This window comes from Emydura macquarii, unplaced genomic scaffold (genome assembly GCF_026122565.2).
Source record: "Emydura macquarii macquarii isolate MOO-44397 ecotype Brisbane River unplaced genomic scaffold, CSIRO-AGI_Emac_v2 contig_2890, whole genome shotgun sequence".
NCBI lineage: Eukaryota > Metazoa > Chordata > Testudines > Chelidae > Emydura > Emydura macquarii.
The window spans coordinates 3,966,674-3,987,223 of NW_027133027.1; the positions used below are offsets into that span (position 1 = coordinate 3,966,674).

General features: G+C 41.2%; 1 protein-coding gene across 1 annotated transcript; it reads right to left on the reverse strand.

Annotated features, from left to right (window-relative positions):
• Positions 1–7,125: 7,125 nt before the first annotated feature.
• On the reverse strand, positions 7,126–19,168 carry STMND1 (stathmin domain containing 1). The gene is made up of 5 exons (XM_067568399.1): positions 19,085–19,168; positions 17,514–17,694; positions 14,475–14,633; positions 7,843–7,964; positions 7,126–7,398 (listed from the first exon to the last, which is right to left on the reverse strand). The coding sequence occupies exons 1-5, from the start codon at positions 19,166–19,168 to the stop codon at positions 7,126–7,128; spliced, it is 819 nt and encodes a 272-aa protein (XP_067424500.1).
• Between the last annotated feature and the right edge of the window lie 1,382 nt (positions 19,169–20,550).

Genomic DNA, 20,550 nt, shown 5'->3' on the forward strand with positions numbered 1-20,550 from the left:
ATTATAAACACAGGAGTAATATAGATTTTTAACTAGTTATACTCATCTAAACAAACAATTAAGTATAAAATATAGAATAATATAAAAGGATATAAACACAATTAAGCACAAAACATATATAGATATAACAAGGTATTAAACAGGCAACTAACTATAAAGACCTAAACTAATATTAAACAGACAATAGTTCCCTACCCAGGAATCAAACTCTGGTCTCTCACTAAGCAGACAGGGACACTTACTACTATGCTACAAAGACAATTAGCTGCTTGCAGGAAACAGAAAAGGGGGGGGGGGGGGTTATACAGACGGTTACTATAAGGCACAGTGGCAGAAACAGTGAATTACAAGAGACAGGATACTTTTTACACAGACACACAGAGATTTCACACAGACAGTTAAACAGACAACGTAGCTGTAAAATACAGACTGATAGTTAGCTTCTCACCACACAGACGAACACACAGACTGATGTCCACAGCATTCCACGTTTAAATCGATACGGCCGGCAAACGATTCACTCTCGGGGAGGAAAAAGACGTGAGCGGGGAGAATCGGGACCAGGGGATCAGGCTGGTTTCGATGAGACTCTCCGAGGGGGCTTGGGAAAGACCCCTCTTTATGAACTAAATGGGACATGAAGGGTTAACTGATTGGCCCAGGAACATGATATGGGCTTCGTGCCAGCACTGGATTGGCCGGGGGACCCTTGCAGTTTTCCTGGTTGCTGGGGAGTTTAGTCTCCCCTGGTCAGTTACATTCCACATATATGACGTGGGAGCCAAAGGTGTAGCTGTATCCATTGGAACGCCCTAATAAGGTCAGGTCGTGGGTTGACTGTTAGCCCGAATGGATGGGGAAATGCGAGGGGGGGCCATGTGCAGGAATTTTGTGCAGCAACACTGTTGAGCCTGCAAGAGTGCTTGGCACACCCATTGGCGCTAAAGAGATCTGGCGTTGCCTTTACATCCAAGATCCCACCTGCCAGCAGCCATTAGCACCTTGCAGCATAACTTACTTTCTATTTTTAAGTACTTGGGAGGCATTCGGGTAATACAGCAGTGGGGGCCTTCCTTAGGGCAGGTCTACACTTAGAAATGCTGCATCAGCACAGCTGCACCGCTATAGTGCTTTAATGAAGATGCTCTATGCCAACAGGAGAGAGCTCTCCTGTCAGCGTAGTTAATCCACCTCCTGCCAACATAGCATGGGCTACATGGGGAGGGAGGTGTTAGGCTGGTATAAAGATGTTCCTCAGGGTTGTGGATTTTTCACACCCCGAGTGATGTAGTAATACCGATATAGGTCTGTAGTGTAGACTAGACACGAGAGTGTATATTAACAAAATACATTTTAACAGTAAACAGGAAATAAAACCAGTTAGAAGCACGCTCAAAAATATGTGTATGTTCTTGTCTAAGTTAAATCTTCCTATTAAATAGATGATTCCTACAGCTGTCAACTGTGCTCGCTGAAGAGGTTATAAATATCATTCCTGTAGAGACACTGATTTACTTGCAGTCCATTCTAGAGCAAATTATCTTTCCTTAGGGGTTTGTATTTGTGTTTGAACATAGTGAAAATGAACTCATCATGATGTAAGGCCAATTTTTCAGCCTAGCCTTACTTGGTTTCTATTTCTGTGATCTCAAAATTGCACCCACAGATCAGGCACCAAGATAGCAAATTGAACAAAAATTGCAGACACAAATAACTGTGGGTGAAAATTTTGCTCAAAAACATTGAGGCCAAATTTTGAAGATCTGGCCCTTAATGTGCAATTTTGACAACACTGAATTTATAGCAGCTGTTTTGAGAACTCTTCTGAATCCAAAGAAACATCCATTATGTAAATACATATATCAGAGCAAGTTGATGAATGATTTCTTCAAAAGTTATATACCATCCTGTACATTTGCAATGCAGAAGCAGTAAGGAAAAGAGGTGGCAGAATTACATAACCGTTTACTGTTAAGCCCTGACACTTCATCCTCATTTTCACCATTCTTTTGTCTATCGAGTGCCCAGTCCAATTTCTACTGAAGTAAATGGAAAGATTCAGATTGACTTCAGTGGGAGTTAGATCAGATTTCAAATAATCCTTTACATAATTCAATAAATAAATAAATAACATGAATAGCATTTTAAATCTTTTTATTTATATAAATATATATACCCCTTATTTTATTTATATATCCCTAAGAGAGATTTAAACTTCATTTTGAAATTATTTCTAAATTCAAATAAGTTTTAAAAATGTTTCATGTCTATGAATTTACTTACTCTTTATTCACAACTGGTACATTTAAAGTACTTTCCATTTATAAGAAAGGTACAAAAAAGCTCAGCAGTTTCTTATAAAAAGAAAGAAACATTTTCCAGAACATGCTTTATTAAATTGTGGAGTTCAGCAGAACCTCCTGAGATGGATTCCAAAAATGGGTGTCATAAATATTTATAAAGAAAATATATGCATTGTTCTGAGACTTCATTCTGATAATTTCGTAATTTCTTGCGAAGAGCCGCTCAATCAATTGCTGAGCATTTCTTCCGTTGGCTCTGGTAGTCCACCAGAACGAGAAACATAAACTGTCAATGGGAGAGCACCACCCATCAACATAGCGTAGTGAAGACAGTGCAACTATTCGATGCAAGGTAGGTTGACTTCAGTTACATTACTTACGTAAGTACTGTGCGCTAACCCATTGCATGTCAGAAACATCCGTTGATCAGAAGTTTTCAGAGAACTAGCCATGGTGACTCTTTCTTGGATGCTAAAAGCTAATTTAGATCCCTTCATTTTGTATGTATAGTTAAGAACATAAGAATGGCCGTATTGGGTCCATCTAGCCCAGTATCCTGTCTTCCAGAAGTGGCCAATGCTAGGTGCCTCAGAGGGAGTGAATAGAACAGGTAATCATCAAGTGATACATCCCGTCAGCCATTCCCAGCTTCTGGAAAACAGCAATCCTTGTCTAGCCTGGCTAATAGCCATTGATGAATCTATCCTCCATGAACCTATCTAGTTCTTTCTTGAACCCCATTATTGTCTTGGCCTTTACAACATCCTTTGGCAAGGAGTTCCACAGGTTGCCTGTGAGTTGTGTGAAGAAATATCTTATTCTGTTTGTTTTAAACCTGCTGCCTATTCATTTCATTTGGTGACCCCTTACTTCTTGTGTTATAAGGAGTAAATAACACTTCCTTATTTACTTTCTCCACACCAGTCATGATTTTATAGACTCTAGCATATCCTCCCTTAGTTGTATCTTTTCCAAACTGAGAAGTCCTAGTTTTATTAATCGCTCCTGATATGGAAGCTGTTCCATACCCCTAATCAATTTTGTTGCCCTTTTCTGTACCTTTTCCAATTCCAATATATCTTTTTTGAGATGGGGCAACCAGATCTGCACGCAGAATTCAAGGTTTGGGCATACCATGGATTTATAAAGAGGCAATATGATATATTCTGTCTTATTATCTGTCCCTTTCCTAATTATTCCCAATAACTAGTTGGGATTATTTTTTGTAATGTACATTACTTTGCACTCATCGATGTTGAATTTAATTTGCCATTTTGTTGCCCAGTCACCCAGTTTTGTGGGATCCCTTTGTAATGCCTCGCAGTCTGCTTTGGACTTAACTATCTTGAATAATTTTGTATCGTCTGCAAACTTTGCCATTTCACTGTTCACCCCCTTTTTCCAGATCATTAATGTATATATTGAACAGCATCGGTCCCAGTACAGATTAATACTATTAATATTTGCCACTTATGTAGTACTTTATGTTTGGCTCTCTCCTCCTCTCTTGGCTCTTTCAGGATATGTCTTCCCTGCAGAGTTAACATGGATGGTTGGTATGTTGGGGTGCCAACTTTGTCATATTTAAAAAAGGACACTCCAGCAAGAGTGCCAGAACCTCTCTTGCCCCTTCCACCTGATGCCCTGCCTGTGACCCAAGACCCTGGCCCCCCTTCGCTCTTCTTCCTCCCTCCACCTGTTGCTCGCTGCTCTTCCCTCCCTCACCCTAGTCAGGAGAGACTTGCCTGCAGAGTCGAGGCTGGGACTTGCAGCCACCCAACACAGATAGGAGATGGTCCCAGCTGAGTAGGAGCTGGCGTGGGTGATGACCTGGCACCTCCCCACCTCTCCTGCCTGGAGTAACCAGACTTTTGGTGTCTGGTCAGTAGATCTGAGCGGACACTGTCGGGTGCCTTTTTTGACCCTGTCCTCCCTAGCATCTGTGTCTGAGCACCTGGGTTAGCTTGGCCTGGGAGTGAGCAGCCACACTGCAAAGCCCTACTTGAGTTAGTGTGTGTCCTACTGGTGCTGCGCTTTCCCGTGTGTGTCAAGAGGACTCCTGAGGGCATAGCCCAGGATTCTTAGCATTGCAGTAAGCTGAGCTGCTATATGATTGTGGGACAACTTGTTTGTCTTTTGGTCTGTATAGGGGAATTGCAAGAAGACATTGGAGGACTATCAGCACTCGAGTGGTTTAGACTGCATCCTCGCTGCAGAGTGGGTGGGTTACCAGCCTGCGCGAAAGCAGCACCCGAGCTCTGATCCACACCCCTAGTCAGGTCAGCTAGCCTGGGTTAAAAGCTGTTTAGCTTGGATGAGAAGATTTTTGTGTATGGACAGGTGGGGGGCTAGGGACAACAACTGAGTAAGAGTTTGAGTTACTTCTGTTGTAAAGACATATCCTCAAATCTCTTCCTTCTTTCCTTCTCTTCAGGAATCAGGGCTCTGTCCTTGGTTCCCTCCAGACATAGTTTTTGGGTGACCTCATCTGTTCAAAACAATTCAATCACTGTCATTTTGTTATGACTCTCAAATATATTTCTCCACACTGGATAGCCTAATTTGGCAATTGACTGATCTTTGACTACTAGAGGTAAATATGCCCAATGGCCTGTGAAGGGATGTTAGATGGGGTGGGTGTTGAGTTACTACAGAGAATTCTTTCCCGGGTGTCTGGCCAGTGAGTCTTGCTCACATGCTCAGGGTTTAGCTGATTACCATATTTGGGGTGGGGAAGGAATTTTCCCCCAGGGTAGATTGGCAGAGGCCCTAGGGGGTTTTCACCTTCCTCTGCAACATGGGGCACAGGTCACTTGCTGGTGGATTCTCTGTGCCTTGAAATCTTTAAACCATGATTTGAGGACTTCAGTAACTCAGTCATAGGTTGGGGTCTATTACAGGAGTGGGTGGGTGAGGTTCTGTGGCCTGCATTGTTCAGGAGGTCAGACTAGATGATCATAATGGTCCCGTCTGACCTTAAAGTCTATGAGTCTATGAGTCTTACCTTTGTTATCCTTTCTGCAGTCACCATCTTGGATGGCTTGCTATCAACGGAAGATCAACATTTCTGCATTTCCGCCTCTGCATCTCTACTGTTCTCAACTACTGAAAACTTTCGTCCTTTTGGCAACCCATGCACACGACACTGGGATAATCTTCAGCTCCTCCCTCACATCCTGTCCCTGACCAAATCTCGCACTTTCTTCCTCCACTATCCAGTAGTTGTCACACACCTGGGCGGGCTCTTCCTTGTTGGACACACACCGGGCTGCTGTGTTTGGATCTTTGCGCTAGAGACCCTTGTGCTTTTCAGCTCCCCTAGGTCTGTGTCGGCTCACCATTACAGCCATGTCAATGTTCCCATTGATCATAATATCAAACAGAATTCAAGGATAAGTCCCCTTGAATCCTCACAACTGAATACAAAATAGTCCATCCCTTCTGCTCTCCTGATGGCTTATCATGTACCCTAATTATCTCCAGCCCCAACCACCTCGTTCTCCCTGGTGGTCTCCTGATATCCACATTACCTCACTCCAGTCAGTACAGAAGGTTTCCACTAAAGCCATCTTCCTTTCTTCTTATTCAGACCATGTCATCCCTGTATTAAAATCCCTTTGCTGGCTCCCCGTTGCCCTGCATTTCAGGTTCAAACTTCTTGTTCTTACATCAGGGCTGTACCGCACTCTGACCTTGTCTGCTATCCCTTCCACCACCCTGAGCTCTGCCAGTTACAACCCTTTCCCCTTAATTTCCTTTTCCCACTCCTGTCTCTCTTTATTTACACACTGGCGCCAGGATGCAATCCCCTCTCAATCTGTATTTGCCAAGCTACCGCTCTCACCTCACTCAGAACCTCCCTAAACAAATAAATCCTCCCACGTACTTCCAAAGAAGCGGATAACTTTAAAACATCGTTTTAATGGAAGCATCAAAAGTGTGCAATGCCAGAACTGAGTAACGGGGTCATTACTTTAACCTGAGCTCTTCCTTGCCCCACCCCATTTTTTTCTGTTACTTTCAATTGTTGTCACATCTAAAATTAGATTGTACATTTATTGTGACAGGATAGCATGCCCCCCCCCCCCCTCCCCGGGAAGTGGGCTCAGCCTCCACCTGTGGTTAATCAGCTGCTTCCTAGCTGGTGAGATACAAGGCCAGCAAGCAGCTCACTTAAGAGGGAGAGCCCTTGAGAGGCGCCTGTAGGAGACCCTGCAGAGGTCAGGGAAAAGACTGGCTGGGGATACCTGCTGCCTAGGCAGCAGCAACAACAGCCGTCTAAGGCAGGGGCCTTAGGAGAGGCCAGGTGGCAGGACCTGGTTTATTGTCTTGACTGATGTTGAGCTATGATTGTATTTCAACCATAAATGCATCTTTCAGAACAGGGCCGGAAATACTGACTCTGGTGGGAGCTTCACTGACACACTGGCTGCCAAGTGGGTCCACTGTCTAACATGAGTGGGGAAACTGAGGCAGAGGCAGGGTCTGATACTCGGTTTGGGGAGACCCTGCTCTACTCATCTCTTATTTTTACTGTAAAGTGTCAGCACAACAGAGGGGCTGGGGTAAAAAATTCCACTTCCTGTTTGCAGTTCTCCTCCTCCCTACAAACTCGGTACCTGTGTAACCCAGCAAGTTTCAATTCATGCTCTTAACTTTAGGAGGGGAAAATGCAACCAACCCTCAGTGCAAAATGGGAAAAAGTCTTTTAGATTTTTTCATTAAGCACAGGTGAAAATACAGGCAATAATTGGAATAAATTAGATTTGAATAGACCCCTATGTTTCAAAGGCTGAATGCATTTGAGAGAGATTTCTGCTTGTCAGAATGCTTCATTTAAACTGTCGTTATAAGTTGTATCAGACTCCACATCACCAAAGTGTTCTAAATTGCTGTTTACAATTTCGACAGCTATTTCTTTCTTCTCCAGAGTCTCTGTCTCCAGGTCGAATGATAAAGGCTGAACAATGTTTGTACCTTCCTGACCTTCGGAAGTTGAATAGCCTTCCTCATTCAGGTCAGCTATATTTTGATGGGCAATTGCTGGAAAAAGTCTGCCACTCTGAAGTCTTTCTTTCAGTTGCTCTTCTTTAGTCTGAAAAATACATTTTGTAATGGAGGGAAGAAGAAATAAACTGTACTTGAACAAGCACTTTAACAGTTGCTTTTATCTTTCCACCTGACTTTAACTGGAATGTTATTCCAGCTAATTCAGAATTTGGCCAGTTTGCACAAAAGAAATAAAATGTGTCTCAAAACACCGGGATTTATGTATTTTGCTGCAGAAAATGGAAAAATGCTTTTTCAGAATTCTCCTTTTTTGTCCCTATCTTCAGCACAATCTTTCTGATTTTCAGAATATGCAGATTAACAGCCCAGCCCTGCAGACATCTGTTGCTGAGAGGGATGCTTTTTCCTGTGACATTGATGTCCATGTTTTACTAACATTTTTCAGTGATGCAGCCTCCAACAGCTCAGATTTTAAACAGGAGGCGTGTTTTAGAAGACAAAACAGTCCTAGGCAGCAAAATTAAATTACCTTTCTTCTCTCTTCAGCAGAATTCTTAATGTGCTCCACTGTTACAACATTCACTTCCGTCTTTTCAATCTTAAGCTTTTCCAATTTGGCTGGTGGCTTCTTGAGTTGCTTTTCCAGGGCTTCTCCCTGTAGAAAGACATTTTAAAAAAATACAATGTGAATGCAGTGGGAGGTGGCGTTGGAGGGAGCTGAATCTCATTCCACTTCTGCTATGTCCCTTCCTGCCTCTGTGTGCAGAACTTAACTGGTGAACTTTGAAATAAAAAAGGTTGGACGCAGTAACATATTAAATAATTAAAGACCCAATTATGCAACTTACTCCTGTTGGTGATAACCTACTGAAGTGAATTGTTTCACTGGCACATCCATATTAGTAAGGACTGTACCATCAGGTCCCACATATTGGGAAAATGAATCAACTGAAACTGAAGAGGCTTATAAAAGATTTTGTTGTAACTTTATAATCACTTTAAAAAAAAAAAAAAGTAGCGCCGGTTTTCAGTTGGTGTAAATTAACAACCCAAACATGCAGACATCTATTGCTGAGTGTAATGGTGACTGTTGGGACATTGAAGTCATGTTTGGGACAACCTCAGAGACTGAACTCTGCTGTTTATCCATACAGGAGGCAGTTGTGCAAACCCATACTACCCTATCAATCTGTCTCCACGCTCACTGGTGTGGGCTACCTCCAGGATGAAAGTTCATTCTCCCATGCCTGTTCTGTCTGTGACCTTCCCATTATTAGTAACAGTGAGATTATTTTGTGATGGGAAAACTGGATGGAGACCAGTTACCCATTTCCCAAACAGGCATCAAATGGCAACACATTTCTGTCACTATTGAATCCAATCTAGTGACTTCTGGCAAAAAGCTCTGTATCCTGTTACTAATCCCCCGAGTCATCTAGTCACCAGATTTTGACTATCATAGTCTGTCAGGCCTCCATGCCAGAGGAATCAAGTAATGCAGTTAGTCTGAAGGATGACTCACTTAATGTGACTGAGGTGGATGAGGAAATTAGGTGACGACAATAATGGAAGAAATTTGATCTACAGAGATCTTTTGCATGCAAGTGACACACCAGAAACTCATAAATAATGATGTGTTCAATTGTCATAAAAACCTAAAATGGGACAAAATGATGTTCTGAAAATGACCATCTTATCATTAATGAAGAAGACCATTCTAACAGTGTCCAAAAGTGAAAACACTAGCGTACCAGGACCTGAAACTGCGGCAGAGGCAGGGTCTGATACTGGGTTTGGGGAGACCCTATTATACGTGTCTCATATTTTTACTGTAGAGTCAACACAACTGAAGGGCTGGGACAAAAAATTCCACTTCCTGTTTGCAGTCTTTCTCCCTACAAACTCAGTACCTGTGTAACCAGCATGTTTCAATTCATGCTCTTAGCTTTAGGAGGGGAAAATGTAACCAGTCCTTACTGCAAAATGGGGGAAAGTCTTATCCTTTTTTCCTTAAACGGGTGAAAATCCAAGCAATGATTGGAATAAATGAGATTTGAATAGGAGCTCTATGTTTCAAAGGTTGAATGTGCTTGAGAGAGATTTCTGCTTGTCAGAATGCTTCATTTAAACTGTTGTTATGAGTTGTATTAGACTCCACATCACCAAAGTGTTCTAAATTGCTGTTTACAGTTTCAACAGCTATTTCTTCTATCGAGATTTAAGTGTGGACACCATAAAAATGGTGAATGTAGAATACATGCAGAGAGCCGCACACTTCCCAACTTGCCCAACATTCTCACGAATCAGAAAAAAAAACCATTGTCTCCCAGCTGGATTTCTTACTAGGGGGATATCAGGAGCTCTCGTAATGGGTTTCATGGAGAACAAGTGAATGATACCAATAGTGGACAAAGAGGAAATATTAACATGATTGAGGTGCACACTCTATTGACAATTATTAACTTATGATAAATGGATCAAACACCTGCAATTTTCCCTACTTGAAAGCCGTAGCTTTCCGGTCAATTTCTTCTAGCCTCTCTCTTAATGAGATAGTGATTATTCCTAAAATAGATTTGGACAATGGGTATTTTGCTATTAATTATTTAGTTACAATAATTTTATAAGTGTTCAGCCTTCCTGTAAAAATAGCAAGGGTCGGGGGAAATAGAGGAGTGTGAGTTTTGGACGAAAGTTTAATGTGACTTTTCCTGGAACAGAAGGAAACCTCTTTGTAGATAACCTCAACTAAACCCCTTCAAAGCACAGGGAGGAAAATCTGTTCTCTCTGAACTTGAGTATTGATTATAGTTAGGTTTTTGTGCTGAAATGCTGAAACACCATCATCTGCGGGATTTATCAATGCCATGCAATCTGGTTATCAGTATTTTAGGTAGCTCTCCTGGTGCTATGAGCTCTTCTGATGCTATGATTCTTGTTAGAATTAAATTGACTAATTTATGTTATAGCAGAGAATGGCTTTCTCTGACCTTGTGTACCCTAGATTTATTTCCATAAAATTTTCCACCCTTTCTATAGATGGTATAGCTCCACCGGTGGCAGCAATGCTTAGAATACAGGGATATCTAGCCAGTGGGTATTTTAACCACAGGGTCACCTAGACCTGCACTGTGCAGGGAAAGACAAGTTGGTGATTTAACCATTGATGACTCCCAATATTGCTACCCCACAGGTGGAGCTGTACCAATAAGAGCAATGATGGGAAATGCTGTGAAAAGAAAGTTAGTGTAGACAAAGCCTAAAGAATGTGTAAATTGTTGAGACCAGGCATGTAAGCACAGAAGTGATGAGTTGCTGCTGCGGGGGTGGCCCAGTCTTCAATATTACTGTGCAAAATAGTCTTGAAACCAACTGTGCAAGTCTCTCACAGTGCTGTATTGTGCATGTGTGTGGTGCATCTCTTTCCTCTCCTTCCATAACACTAGCGCTGGATCCAAATTTTGAAAATGCCCCATATATTTGTGCCAGGTCTGCCCAAAACTTCAGATCTGAATACCCCCAAATGTTGAGTGATCAAATCTAGTTTTAAATCCGAGAATTGTATAAATGGAGGGCTTGAAGGCACTGTGTGCGGTCAACTAGTCCATCCCCACCATGTGGAGGCAGGACCAAATATACCTAGACCATCCCTGACTTTGGCTAACCTGTGCTTAAAAAACTCCCTTAGAAGCCTATTCCAGAGTGTAATTATCTTTATAGTTAGAAAATGTTTCCTAATATCTAACCTAAAACTCCCTTGCTGCAGATTAAGCCCATTAGTTCTTGTCCTGCCTTCAGTGGACATGGAGAACAATTGATCACAGTCTTCTTTATAACAGCCTGTAAAATATTTGAAGACTGTTATCAGGTTATGGGTCTGTTACAGAAATGAGTGGGTAGGGTTCTATGGCCTGTGATATGCAGGAGGTCAGACTAGATGATCACGATGGTCCCTTTTGGCCATAAAGTCTAGGTCCTTCTTCAGTCTTTTCTCAAGATTAAACATGCAATTTTTTAACCTTTCCTCACTAGTTAGATTTCCTAAACTTTTATTATTTGTGTTGCTCTTCTCTGGATTTTATCCAGTTTATCCACAGCTTTTTTAAAAGGCTGATGTCCAAAACTGGACACAGTGCTCCAGCTAAGGCCTCACCAAAGTTGAGTACAGCAGGACAGTTACCTCCCATTATTACCTCTCTTATATATGATACTCCTGTTACTAAACCCCAGAATGATATTTGCCTTTTTTGCAACTGTATTGACTCATATTCAGTTTGTAATCCACTATAACATCCAGATCCTTTTCAGGAGTACTACCACCTAGCCAGATATTCCCCATTTTGTAGCTGAGCATTTGATATTTCCTTCCTAAGTGTAGTACTTTGTACTTGTCTTTAGTGAATTCCATCTTGTTGAATTCAGATGATTTTTCCGGTTTATCAAGGTCATTTTGAATTCTCATCCTGCCCTTCAATCAAAGTGCTTATAGTGCCTCCTAACTTGGTGTCATCCACAAATGTTATAATTATACTCTCCACTTCATTATCCAAATCATTAATGAAAATATTGAATTGTATTGGACCCAGGAAAGATCCTTGTGGGACCTGACTCGATGTGTCTTCCCAGTCTGACAAAAAACATTGATAATTTTTCTTTGAGTATGGTTTTTTTAACCAGTTGTCCATCCACCTTGTAGTTATTTTATCTATAGCACGTTTCCCTAGTTTGCTTCTGAGAATGTCGTGTGAGATGGTGTCTAAAGCTTTACTTAAATCAAGGTATATCACATCTACTGCTTTCTCTCCTATCCATTAGGCCAGTAACCCTGTCAAAGAAGGAAATTAGGTTGGTTTGGCATGATTTGTTCTTGCTAAATCCATATTGGCTATTACATAACACTCTATCATCCTTTAGGTTTTTACAAATTGATAGTTTAATAATTTTTCCAGTATGTTTCAAGGTATCAAAGTTAGGATTCTCTGGGTTCTCTTTGTTCCTTTTTTAAAAGGTACTGTATTTGCCTTTTTCCTGCCCTCTGGGATCTCCCTTGTCCTCCATGAGTTCTTGAAGATAATCCCTAGTGGTTCTGAGATTGCTTCAGCTAGTTTCTTAAGTACCCTAGGGTGAATTTCATCAGGTCCTGCTGACTTGAATACATCTAACTTATCTAAATATCTAATGTGTTCTTTCTTCCTCTTATTTGTTAATATTAATTGTGTTAAGCATCTGGTCACAATTAACTTTTTTAGTGAAGACTGAAGCAAAATAGGCATTAAACACTTCAGCCTTCTTGATGTCATCTGTTATTACCTCTCCTTTCCCACTAAGCAGTGGATCTACACTTTCCTTCCTGTGTTTCTAATGCATTTATATAATCTCTTCTTATTGCCTTTTATGTCCCTTGCAAGGTTCAACTTATTTTGTACCTTAGCCTTTCTGATTTTCTCCCTGCATGCTTGTGCTATTTCTTTGTACTCATCCTTAGCAATTTGTCCATGTTTCCACTTTTTCTAGGCTTCATTTTTGATTTGCAGGTCATTAAAGAGCTCCCGATGCAGCCATATTGGCTACTTACTCTTCTTTCTATCTTTCCTTCACAACAGGATAGTTTGCTGCTGAGGTTTGATGTTGTGATTTGGAACCTTCTCTGGTAATATCCCAGTTATGTTCTCCATCAGCTACTTTACAGCAAAAGGGAGTGGGCAGTCTCGGAGTAGATTGCTCTTACAGGAAGTAGTGCAGGCCAGGTTCTCCAGTGCAACTGACGAATATTTGATAGTTAACATGCTGGTGACAAATCTGTGTTTCTGCTGACAGGCTGCTCAGGAAGGAAGCAGACCCAGCTCCAATTTAAAATATTAAGTGATAAGATGGCTAGAAATGCAACCTGCTCCCTCCAATAACAAGTTATTGATTAAAAAATATCTTTGAGGGAAACAAACAAACGTCAAAGGAGAAACAGATAAGGTTTAGCTGAGGTCAATAAAATGGTACATGTAATCTGAATACTTGAGTAGCTATTAGCATGGAAAAAAACCAAGAGTAGAGCAGACAGCACTCATTTGGGTTATAAAGAAAAAAATGCAACCAAACTTTAGCCAGAGATAGGATAAAAGGAATGCAAATCTCATCTAGATATGCAAAAGCCTGCTGCAGGGAGGCAAGGCAAACTTAATCCTTCAAACTCCACAGAAACCATCAATACAGATGGTAGAGCTATGACCTTCCACTTCCCGGGTGCTTGTAGTGGAGAAGAGATGTTGCAGAGAGCATTCTCTCCTTCCATGCCCAGACTTGCAATCTGGGTAAACAAGTACACAAGTACTAGTGAAAAGTTCTAGGAGTTCTTTAATTATACAAGTAGTCGAGTCTAGAGCTGGGTGAATGGTTTGCCTCAAACCACAAAACTATCGTTGGTTTGGGTTTGAGCTGTGTCCATGAACCAGCAGTGGTTTGATCACAGTTTGTTTGTAGCCACAAACTGTCCATGAGCTTCTTGTGAACCTCCCCTCCCTTACATGTGGATATCCATAAACTTTATGTGGAGTCTAGTCCCTAGAATAACGTTTGACAGGAAAAAGCAATTTTGCAAGTGCAGGGGGAAAATCAGCACAGTATTTTACTACGGATTTTGTTCAAATCTGGGTTTCATAAAAATGAATTTCACTTTTTAAATGAATTTTGGAAATTGTGGATTATTCAGATACTCAGATATTTAAGAATCCCAAAATCTGACTTAGCTGTAATTGTCAGCCCCGAAAGACTGAAAGTAGATGATGTCAATTAACTTCTGCCACATATTTGCTGATTTGAAAAACAAATCAGCAATATTCAATTTTCAGTAAGTATTTCTAGCAACAGGCAGTCAGTGCAACTCCTCGCACCTGGGGCCAGCCTGGCGGTGTGCAAACAAATTAACAAAAGTTGTGGTCAGCTTCCATTGCATCAAAATAAACTTCTCAATAGTACATTCCTCTGTCATATGACTTCTTATTCTAAATCACTTAGGTCCCTCTCTTGAAAGGAGTTTTGTATAGAGCTGCACTACGTGCCCAGGGCTCTGTGTGGGAGCAGCGATCCATCAGTGTGGAGCTCATTGCGTGATCAGGCATTTAGTAAAAATAATATTGTCTAAGGTTTTGAATGGCATTGATAAGGTACTTGCCTTGACATCTGCTTCTCTATTTCTAAAAGTTGTACTTTGGCTCTTGATTATTCCTTGCATCATCAGCTCCTCAAGGATGTCTGATGACTCTTGCCTCTCCCGTTCCTGTAAGTGCATTGGTTTATTGATAAATCCACCGCTGAGTAACGTGATGTCTTTAAAAAGAAAATGATTAACATTATTACTCGCACAGAGCTCAGATCAATTCACCAATTTAATTTCAATGTCACTTCCAATCCTGTAACTTATTCATGTATTTATTTACTGAGAGTGCCCAGTGCACAAAGCCCTATGCATCACTTAAACTCTGCATTAAAGTTTTAAGTGGTCTTAACTGATGCACTGGCTTTGTGCTGGTCCTCTGCACGGGGTGAATTGCACACTCTGGTCAATTGCACCCTTAACCTAACATTCAGAAATGCATCCCTAATCAGGAAAGCACTTGAGCATATGTTGAGGTCCCATGGAAGTCAATATTTACATGCTGTCCTGAACCAGGCCTTAATGAGCCTTTGTAATTCAGATTTTAAAAGATCCATTGAGCTAGTTATAGAACTCTACCATTTTGGGGTGAGATTAGACTATCCATTAACAATGAGCTTTCCATAGACCATTGCACTCTGTGAAACGGAAACAGAAACCTTTCATATGCTTCCATGACCTATGTTTTGTTATAAGAAAATGTCTACATTTGCATCTGATTACATTTGTTTTCTGCACTAATTATGTATTTATAAAGAGCAGCTAAGAATAAAAACAAATTATTTTGATAACCCTTCTAAACTTCCATTTGGTTTCCACACATTAGACATGAACAATAAACATTAAAGCACTTTGTTGCCAAGATATATCAGGTTTGCAACCCTTAGTTTGCAATTACACCATCTGCCTAACCCATATTAGCAAAAGTGAGGGCTTTTGTGAGACGATGACTTGGACCATATCAGAATCAAAGTTATTTGACATCTGTCATTTTTTCATTAGTGGTGTGAAAATCCCAGTGATGTATTTTATAGTGAGAAAACAAAAATAGTAAGTCTGTATATGGATAGTTTTTCAGACTATTGAGATCATACCTGCCCAAAGATGACTTTAGCAGTCATCTGTAGCTGTCACCCAAGAGTGATAGAGGGCCAGCCTTCCTTGTCAGCATCCAAACTGTGCCAGCAAATAGGCTTATGTGCTCTGAGACTAGGCGTACTAAATGGATATGTACTTTTTCAGTTAGCTACTGGCCATATTGGGTAATAGCCACTTAAAATTAACATTTTCCGAGCAGTGAGTTAGCCACTCCCAACTTCATTTTGAAGTTCCCTGTGTGAAATTTAATCTCAAAAGTATCATTGGTCTTTTATTCTCTTCTACTTTACATTTCTGCATAAGTGACACTCTATGAATAGCTTATCAGTTTTTGGTCAGTAAGTTTGCAGGCACACACATACAGGCAAGAAAAATCCTTCTTTACCTGCACGTTGTTGTATATGTGTGAGCATATTTAATAGTGTGTGTGAAAAGCAAGCATGCATTTATGTATTGAGCAAACTTTCTGGAATGCAGGACCTTGATATTTTGGGAACAGAGATTATATTTTGCTGCTCTGTAACAAAAAAATTAGGAAATGTGTTCTACATGATACCTAATGCTCATTATAATATGACCCAAGAAAAATGACAAAAAAATGTAATTGCATTGGCATTTTCTCAACATATTACACTTACTACTGTAATCAAAACTATGATTCATTATGTAAAATATAAAACAATGTTTAATTGTATGATTTCAACAGAGTGGAGAGAGGAACAAATACGAAGTTAAACATAACCAAAACAATTATGTTTTATCACAAAATACAACTTAAAAAAGTTATTAGTACTACAATACATATTTCTAAAGCTTTCATCCCTCAGAGTATGGATGCTAGTAATAATACTTTATGCTTACATAGCATTTTCTGTCTGAGGAGCTCCACATATTTGCAGAGAGGGCTAATTATGTTTGCTGGAAGGAGTGAATAAAGCTGTGTAATTTTAATGAAAGGGAAATCAAGAGCCATGGGAATGGAATTTGTTATCTTTAAAAAGCAGCAAACTCCAGTACTTATTCCTCTCATGTTCAGTTGGAAACACTGTTTTATTACAGACCTTGCTTGTGACAAAGAACAGTTACTTTAGACCAGTGGTTCTCGGCCCACGGGCTGCTTGCAGCCAATCAGCACACAGCTGTGGCCCATGTGACATCTTCAGAGCCATACAGGTAGTATATATATAGTGTAGATGTGGCCAACATAACACAAAGAGAGCTGCATATGTGGCCCACAATGGTAAATAGGTTGAGAACCACTGCTTTAGACTTTGTTTGACTAAGCGTGTTTATGAAATTCAAACCATTCTTAGTACTTAGAAGAAAGGAAAATAGGGGATTTAAATAGCAACATAAGTGTTTTAATGTGTGCCAGCATCCGCAGTTAGTTTAGCAACTCTCCTTACTGCTAAAGTACGTTAAACTTATACAAGGGCCAAAGCTGAATGTGCCTTTTTCACTTACACACCCTGGGGTAGAGCCTCAGCTAGTATAAATTGACGTAGCTCCATTGCCTTCGCTGGAGCTGTGACAATTTTCACCGGCAGAGGAGCTGCCCCTAAATATTTATTTCCATTTTGTTCCTTAATTTCCATCTGAATTTAGCGCTTGTGAAAGGCCAAACTCCTCTGTTCAGCCACAAAACAGGAGCAGCAGTGGCAGGGGCAATGCAGGTTCCCATGCTGCCCTGTCAATATGTCACAACCCTGATCAGGGAGGATGGGGGGGACCTTTTGTAGGAGCAAAGTGGAAGTTCACTTTCCAGGGTCCATTCAACAAGCCTGCCAACCAGGGTGAAATGACTGTCTATTACGATCATTGGAATTGATAGTGGGAGCTCAATCCTGCAGTGCTTAGAGTCAATGGGACTACATACTGCACTGTGTAGTAACTGTTTGCCGCACTGGGCTCAAAGGGGTGAATGGCTCTGTATCCCCTTCTTTTCTGTTGTTTACCTGTGTTTTGCTTGTTATTTTTTTCTCTAGTAGACAATAACCTTTCCGGCCCTTCCCCAGGTGAATTTCCCCCACTGAGTTCATCTTCAAGTTTTACTCCACTGTCTAAGGTGCCTTTTGACCATCTGGCCCCATCCCAAAGGGTGGAGGCATCTGCTTTCTGAGAAGGATCATTACTAGCCTGCAAGAAAAATAAATAAATAAATGAGAAAGGCACTTGGGGAAATTAACCACCTTTATAAGTACATAGTTCCTAAAATAGCTCCATAAAAGTGTCAGGCTTAGAGCTGAGCAGAAGACAGGGCTGCACATCTGTGCTGCTCCAGAAACGTCCCGACAGTTAGCCATGTTTTCTCACAAATTATTGAGAAATGAAAAAAAACGTCAAGAATGGAAGCAATGACCTTAACCTGGCTGTATCGCTTACCACATTAAAACGTAAAGTCTTGACACTATTCTCAATGAAGTTTTGTTTGGAAATATGTAGAAAGATGTGACCACAGTAAACATTCAGGAGTCTTAAATTATCACTTACTAAGGATCCCATCCTACGTTCCTTTTTCATTCTAAACTCCGTGGCAGCTTTGGGTGCACAAGGAATGCGGGATTGGGCCCTAAATGTATTTTTTTAATGCTTTCAGTTGTCAGCTCCATGAACCACAACTCGATAATAGCAAGAAGGATAACAACAGTGTGCTCCATTTGATGCCAATTAAGTACGATCCTCATGTTCCCAGCAAGTGGCTAAGGCAAAATGTCTATGCCCCTCTGTTATGTTGTGTCCATGACAGTGTGCAATTGGTACTGACAAGGTTGGTGACAGGACAATGCCTGGCACCAGGCTGACTCTCCCCATTACATGTTGCTTATAGTTCCACTCTCCTGCCCTCGTACTCTTTTTCTTTTCTAACAAGAGGATGGCACAGGACACATTTGCAGCTTTCTTTCTTCATAATTTCAATGATAGGGCGCAAATCCTGTAAAGGCAGTTGCACAAGAGTGATCCACACCTACTGCATACAGAACACACCACTGAACCCAATGAAACATGATGTCCGCTAAAAAATGTGCATGCATGTAGTGGTGAATCCATTGTCCATTCCCATAGTCCAACATAACCTCATAACATAACAACATAAAGCAGATGGGCGATTGTACAGCATACTGTCTTCATGCACACATGCCACAATCCAGCGTGTCCTCAGGCATTGTAACATATAACCTTCTGGGTCAAACTTCCCTATACACAGATGATCATTCATCTCTGATGTGGAAGGTACAACTAGAGGGATCTAGGACTCTTAATTAGGGGAGCGAGGGAGAGCCTTACAAAAACCATCCAGTTTCCATAAAGAATCGTTAAGATCAATAAACCCATATGCACAGACATACAGTGAGCCTGCCTTACCTGCACCCCTGCAATGCAAAGCTTGCACCAGCATGGGGTGAACACTGTGTTAAGGGCTGATATAAAGAGTTGCCCAAAGGGACCCATTTCTTTCTACCTACCCCACCCATTCAAGCGTCTCTTGTAACATCCTGTTCTGCATCTGCTTAGGAAAAGTTGTTACCTGGGTCTTGGCTCCCCAGCCATTCTGCAGCTCCTGGACTGATGGCTGTACCACATCTACCCTGCTGGAATTGCCGCAGCCCATGGCAAGACCCTGACCACCTCCTTCTGCTTTGAATGTCCAGGAGGAGCTTGGCTGTGTACTGTCACTAGGGCCTCCCGGCAGTTGCCTGGGCCTGTTGCTACAATAAATGACAACACAAAAGGCTTCCTCCTAGGGTTTGGAACATTGTCACCTTTGTCCAGGCGATCTCACCTTAGGATGAGAGCAAACCTGGCTTCCCTGTGCAAGCCATGGACACTGTAGTGACAGCAGCAAGTTCCTTCAAGTCACACAAAGGTGGCAGGATGTCTCCAGGCTTTTTAAAGAGAAAAAAAGAGAAGACATTTTCATATAACTTTTTTCCATACTGCAATTTCTACCTAGATTCCTCCCATCACCTGTGATTGTCCATTGTTTTTATTAATGGCAAAGGAGCCAGAAAATAAATGCCACCCAACCTAGAATTCCAAGGATCATATTGTGGGTTCTGTTACTGTAAGTTGTTGGCAAAACTTCTGCATTTCCGGGAGAGGTAGTGTAATCCAATGGAGGAGGAGATTAATAAACGCCAAGGACAGAGCTTTCAAATATATGTTGGAAATGCCAAAGAGCCCAGTGATTATTATTTGTTTCTGTTACCATCCACAGGGTTAGGTGAGTTTCCAAACATACAAGAATATGTGGTTCTCGCTTCAAAAAGCTTATATGAGAAAAGTTAACAGAGAAATGGTAGAGAAGAGAACTACAACATGCAAGTAAAGTGATGAAGGTGCTAACCTGCCATGTCTTGGTAAAGCAGTGTTTTGGTAACTCATTGTTTTGTTTGTAAAATAAGTATATTATCTCCCAATACCCATAAACATGCTATGATCAGTGTGACCCGTCCGTGCCCAGGGTAGCCATCTGAGAATGCCAAGATCAGGGCAGGCTGCAAAAGGAGAACAGATTCTCCCAGCGCTGGTGGGTGACACTGAAGCCTGGCTTCTCAACCAGCTACGAACTGCTTCTGATTCCCCTACACTGGTTATCAAGAAGCCAGTCCACAAATGCCCACGGCCCCCTTTACTGCATTCCAGTTCCTGGCTCCCAAATCAGCATTAGGTCCAGTAAAGAGACCAGTTATTTAAACTCTATGCTCTTTACTAAAAAGGTTCCTTCTGACCCCAAGGGGTCAGCCACAGTACCAGTTCAATATAAATTTGGACTTACCTAAAATACCACGCTGCCAGCCAATCATTTAGTAATTAAAACTAAAGGTTTATTGTAAAAAAAAATAAATAAACCATAAGAGAAATGTTAAAAGATTAGAGCAGTCACATACATACAAATGATTAAAAGTCCATATACATCAGGTTTCTGGAAGAAATGTAGAGTTGCAGGCTTGTATAGTTCCCTCTGGTAGACATCCAGTACCTGGATGGGTC

Coding starts and splice junctions, on each gene's coding strand:
- STMND1 (XM_067568399.1), bottom strand. CDS start 19,168: ATGGGCTGCGGCAATTCCAGCAGGGTAGATGTGGTACAGCCATCAGTC. Junction 17,695..19,084: donor GCTGGGGAGCCAAGACCCAG/GTAACAACTTTT, acceptor TTTTTCTTGCAG/GCTAGTAATGATCCTTCTCA. Junction 14,634..17,513: donor AAATAACAAGCAAAACACAG/GTAAACAACAGA, acceptor TTCTTTTTAAAG/ACATCACGTTACTCAGCGGT.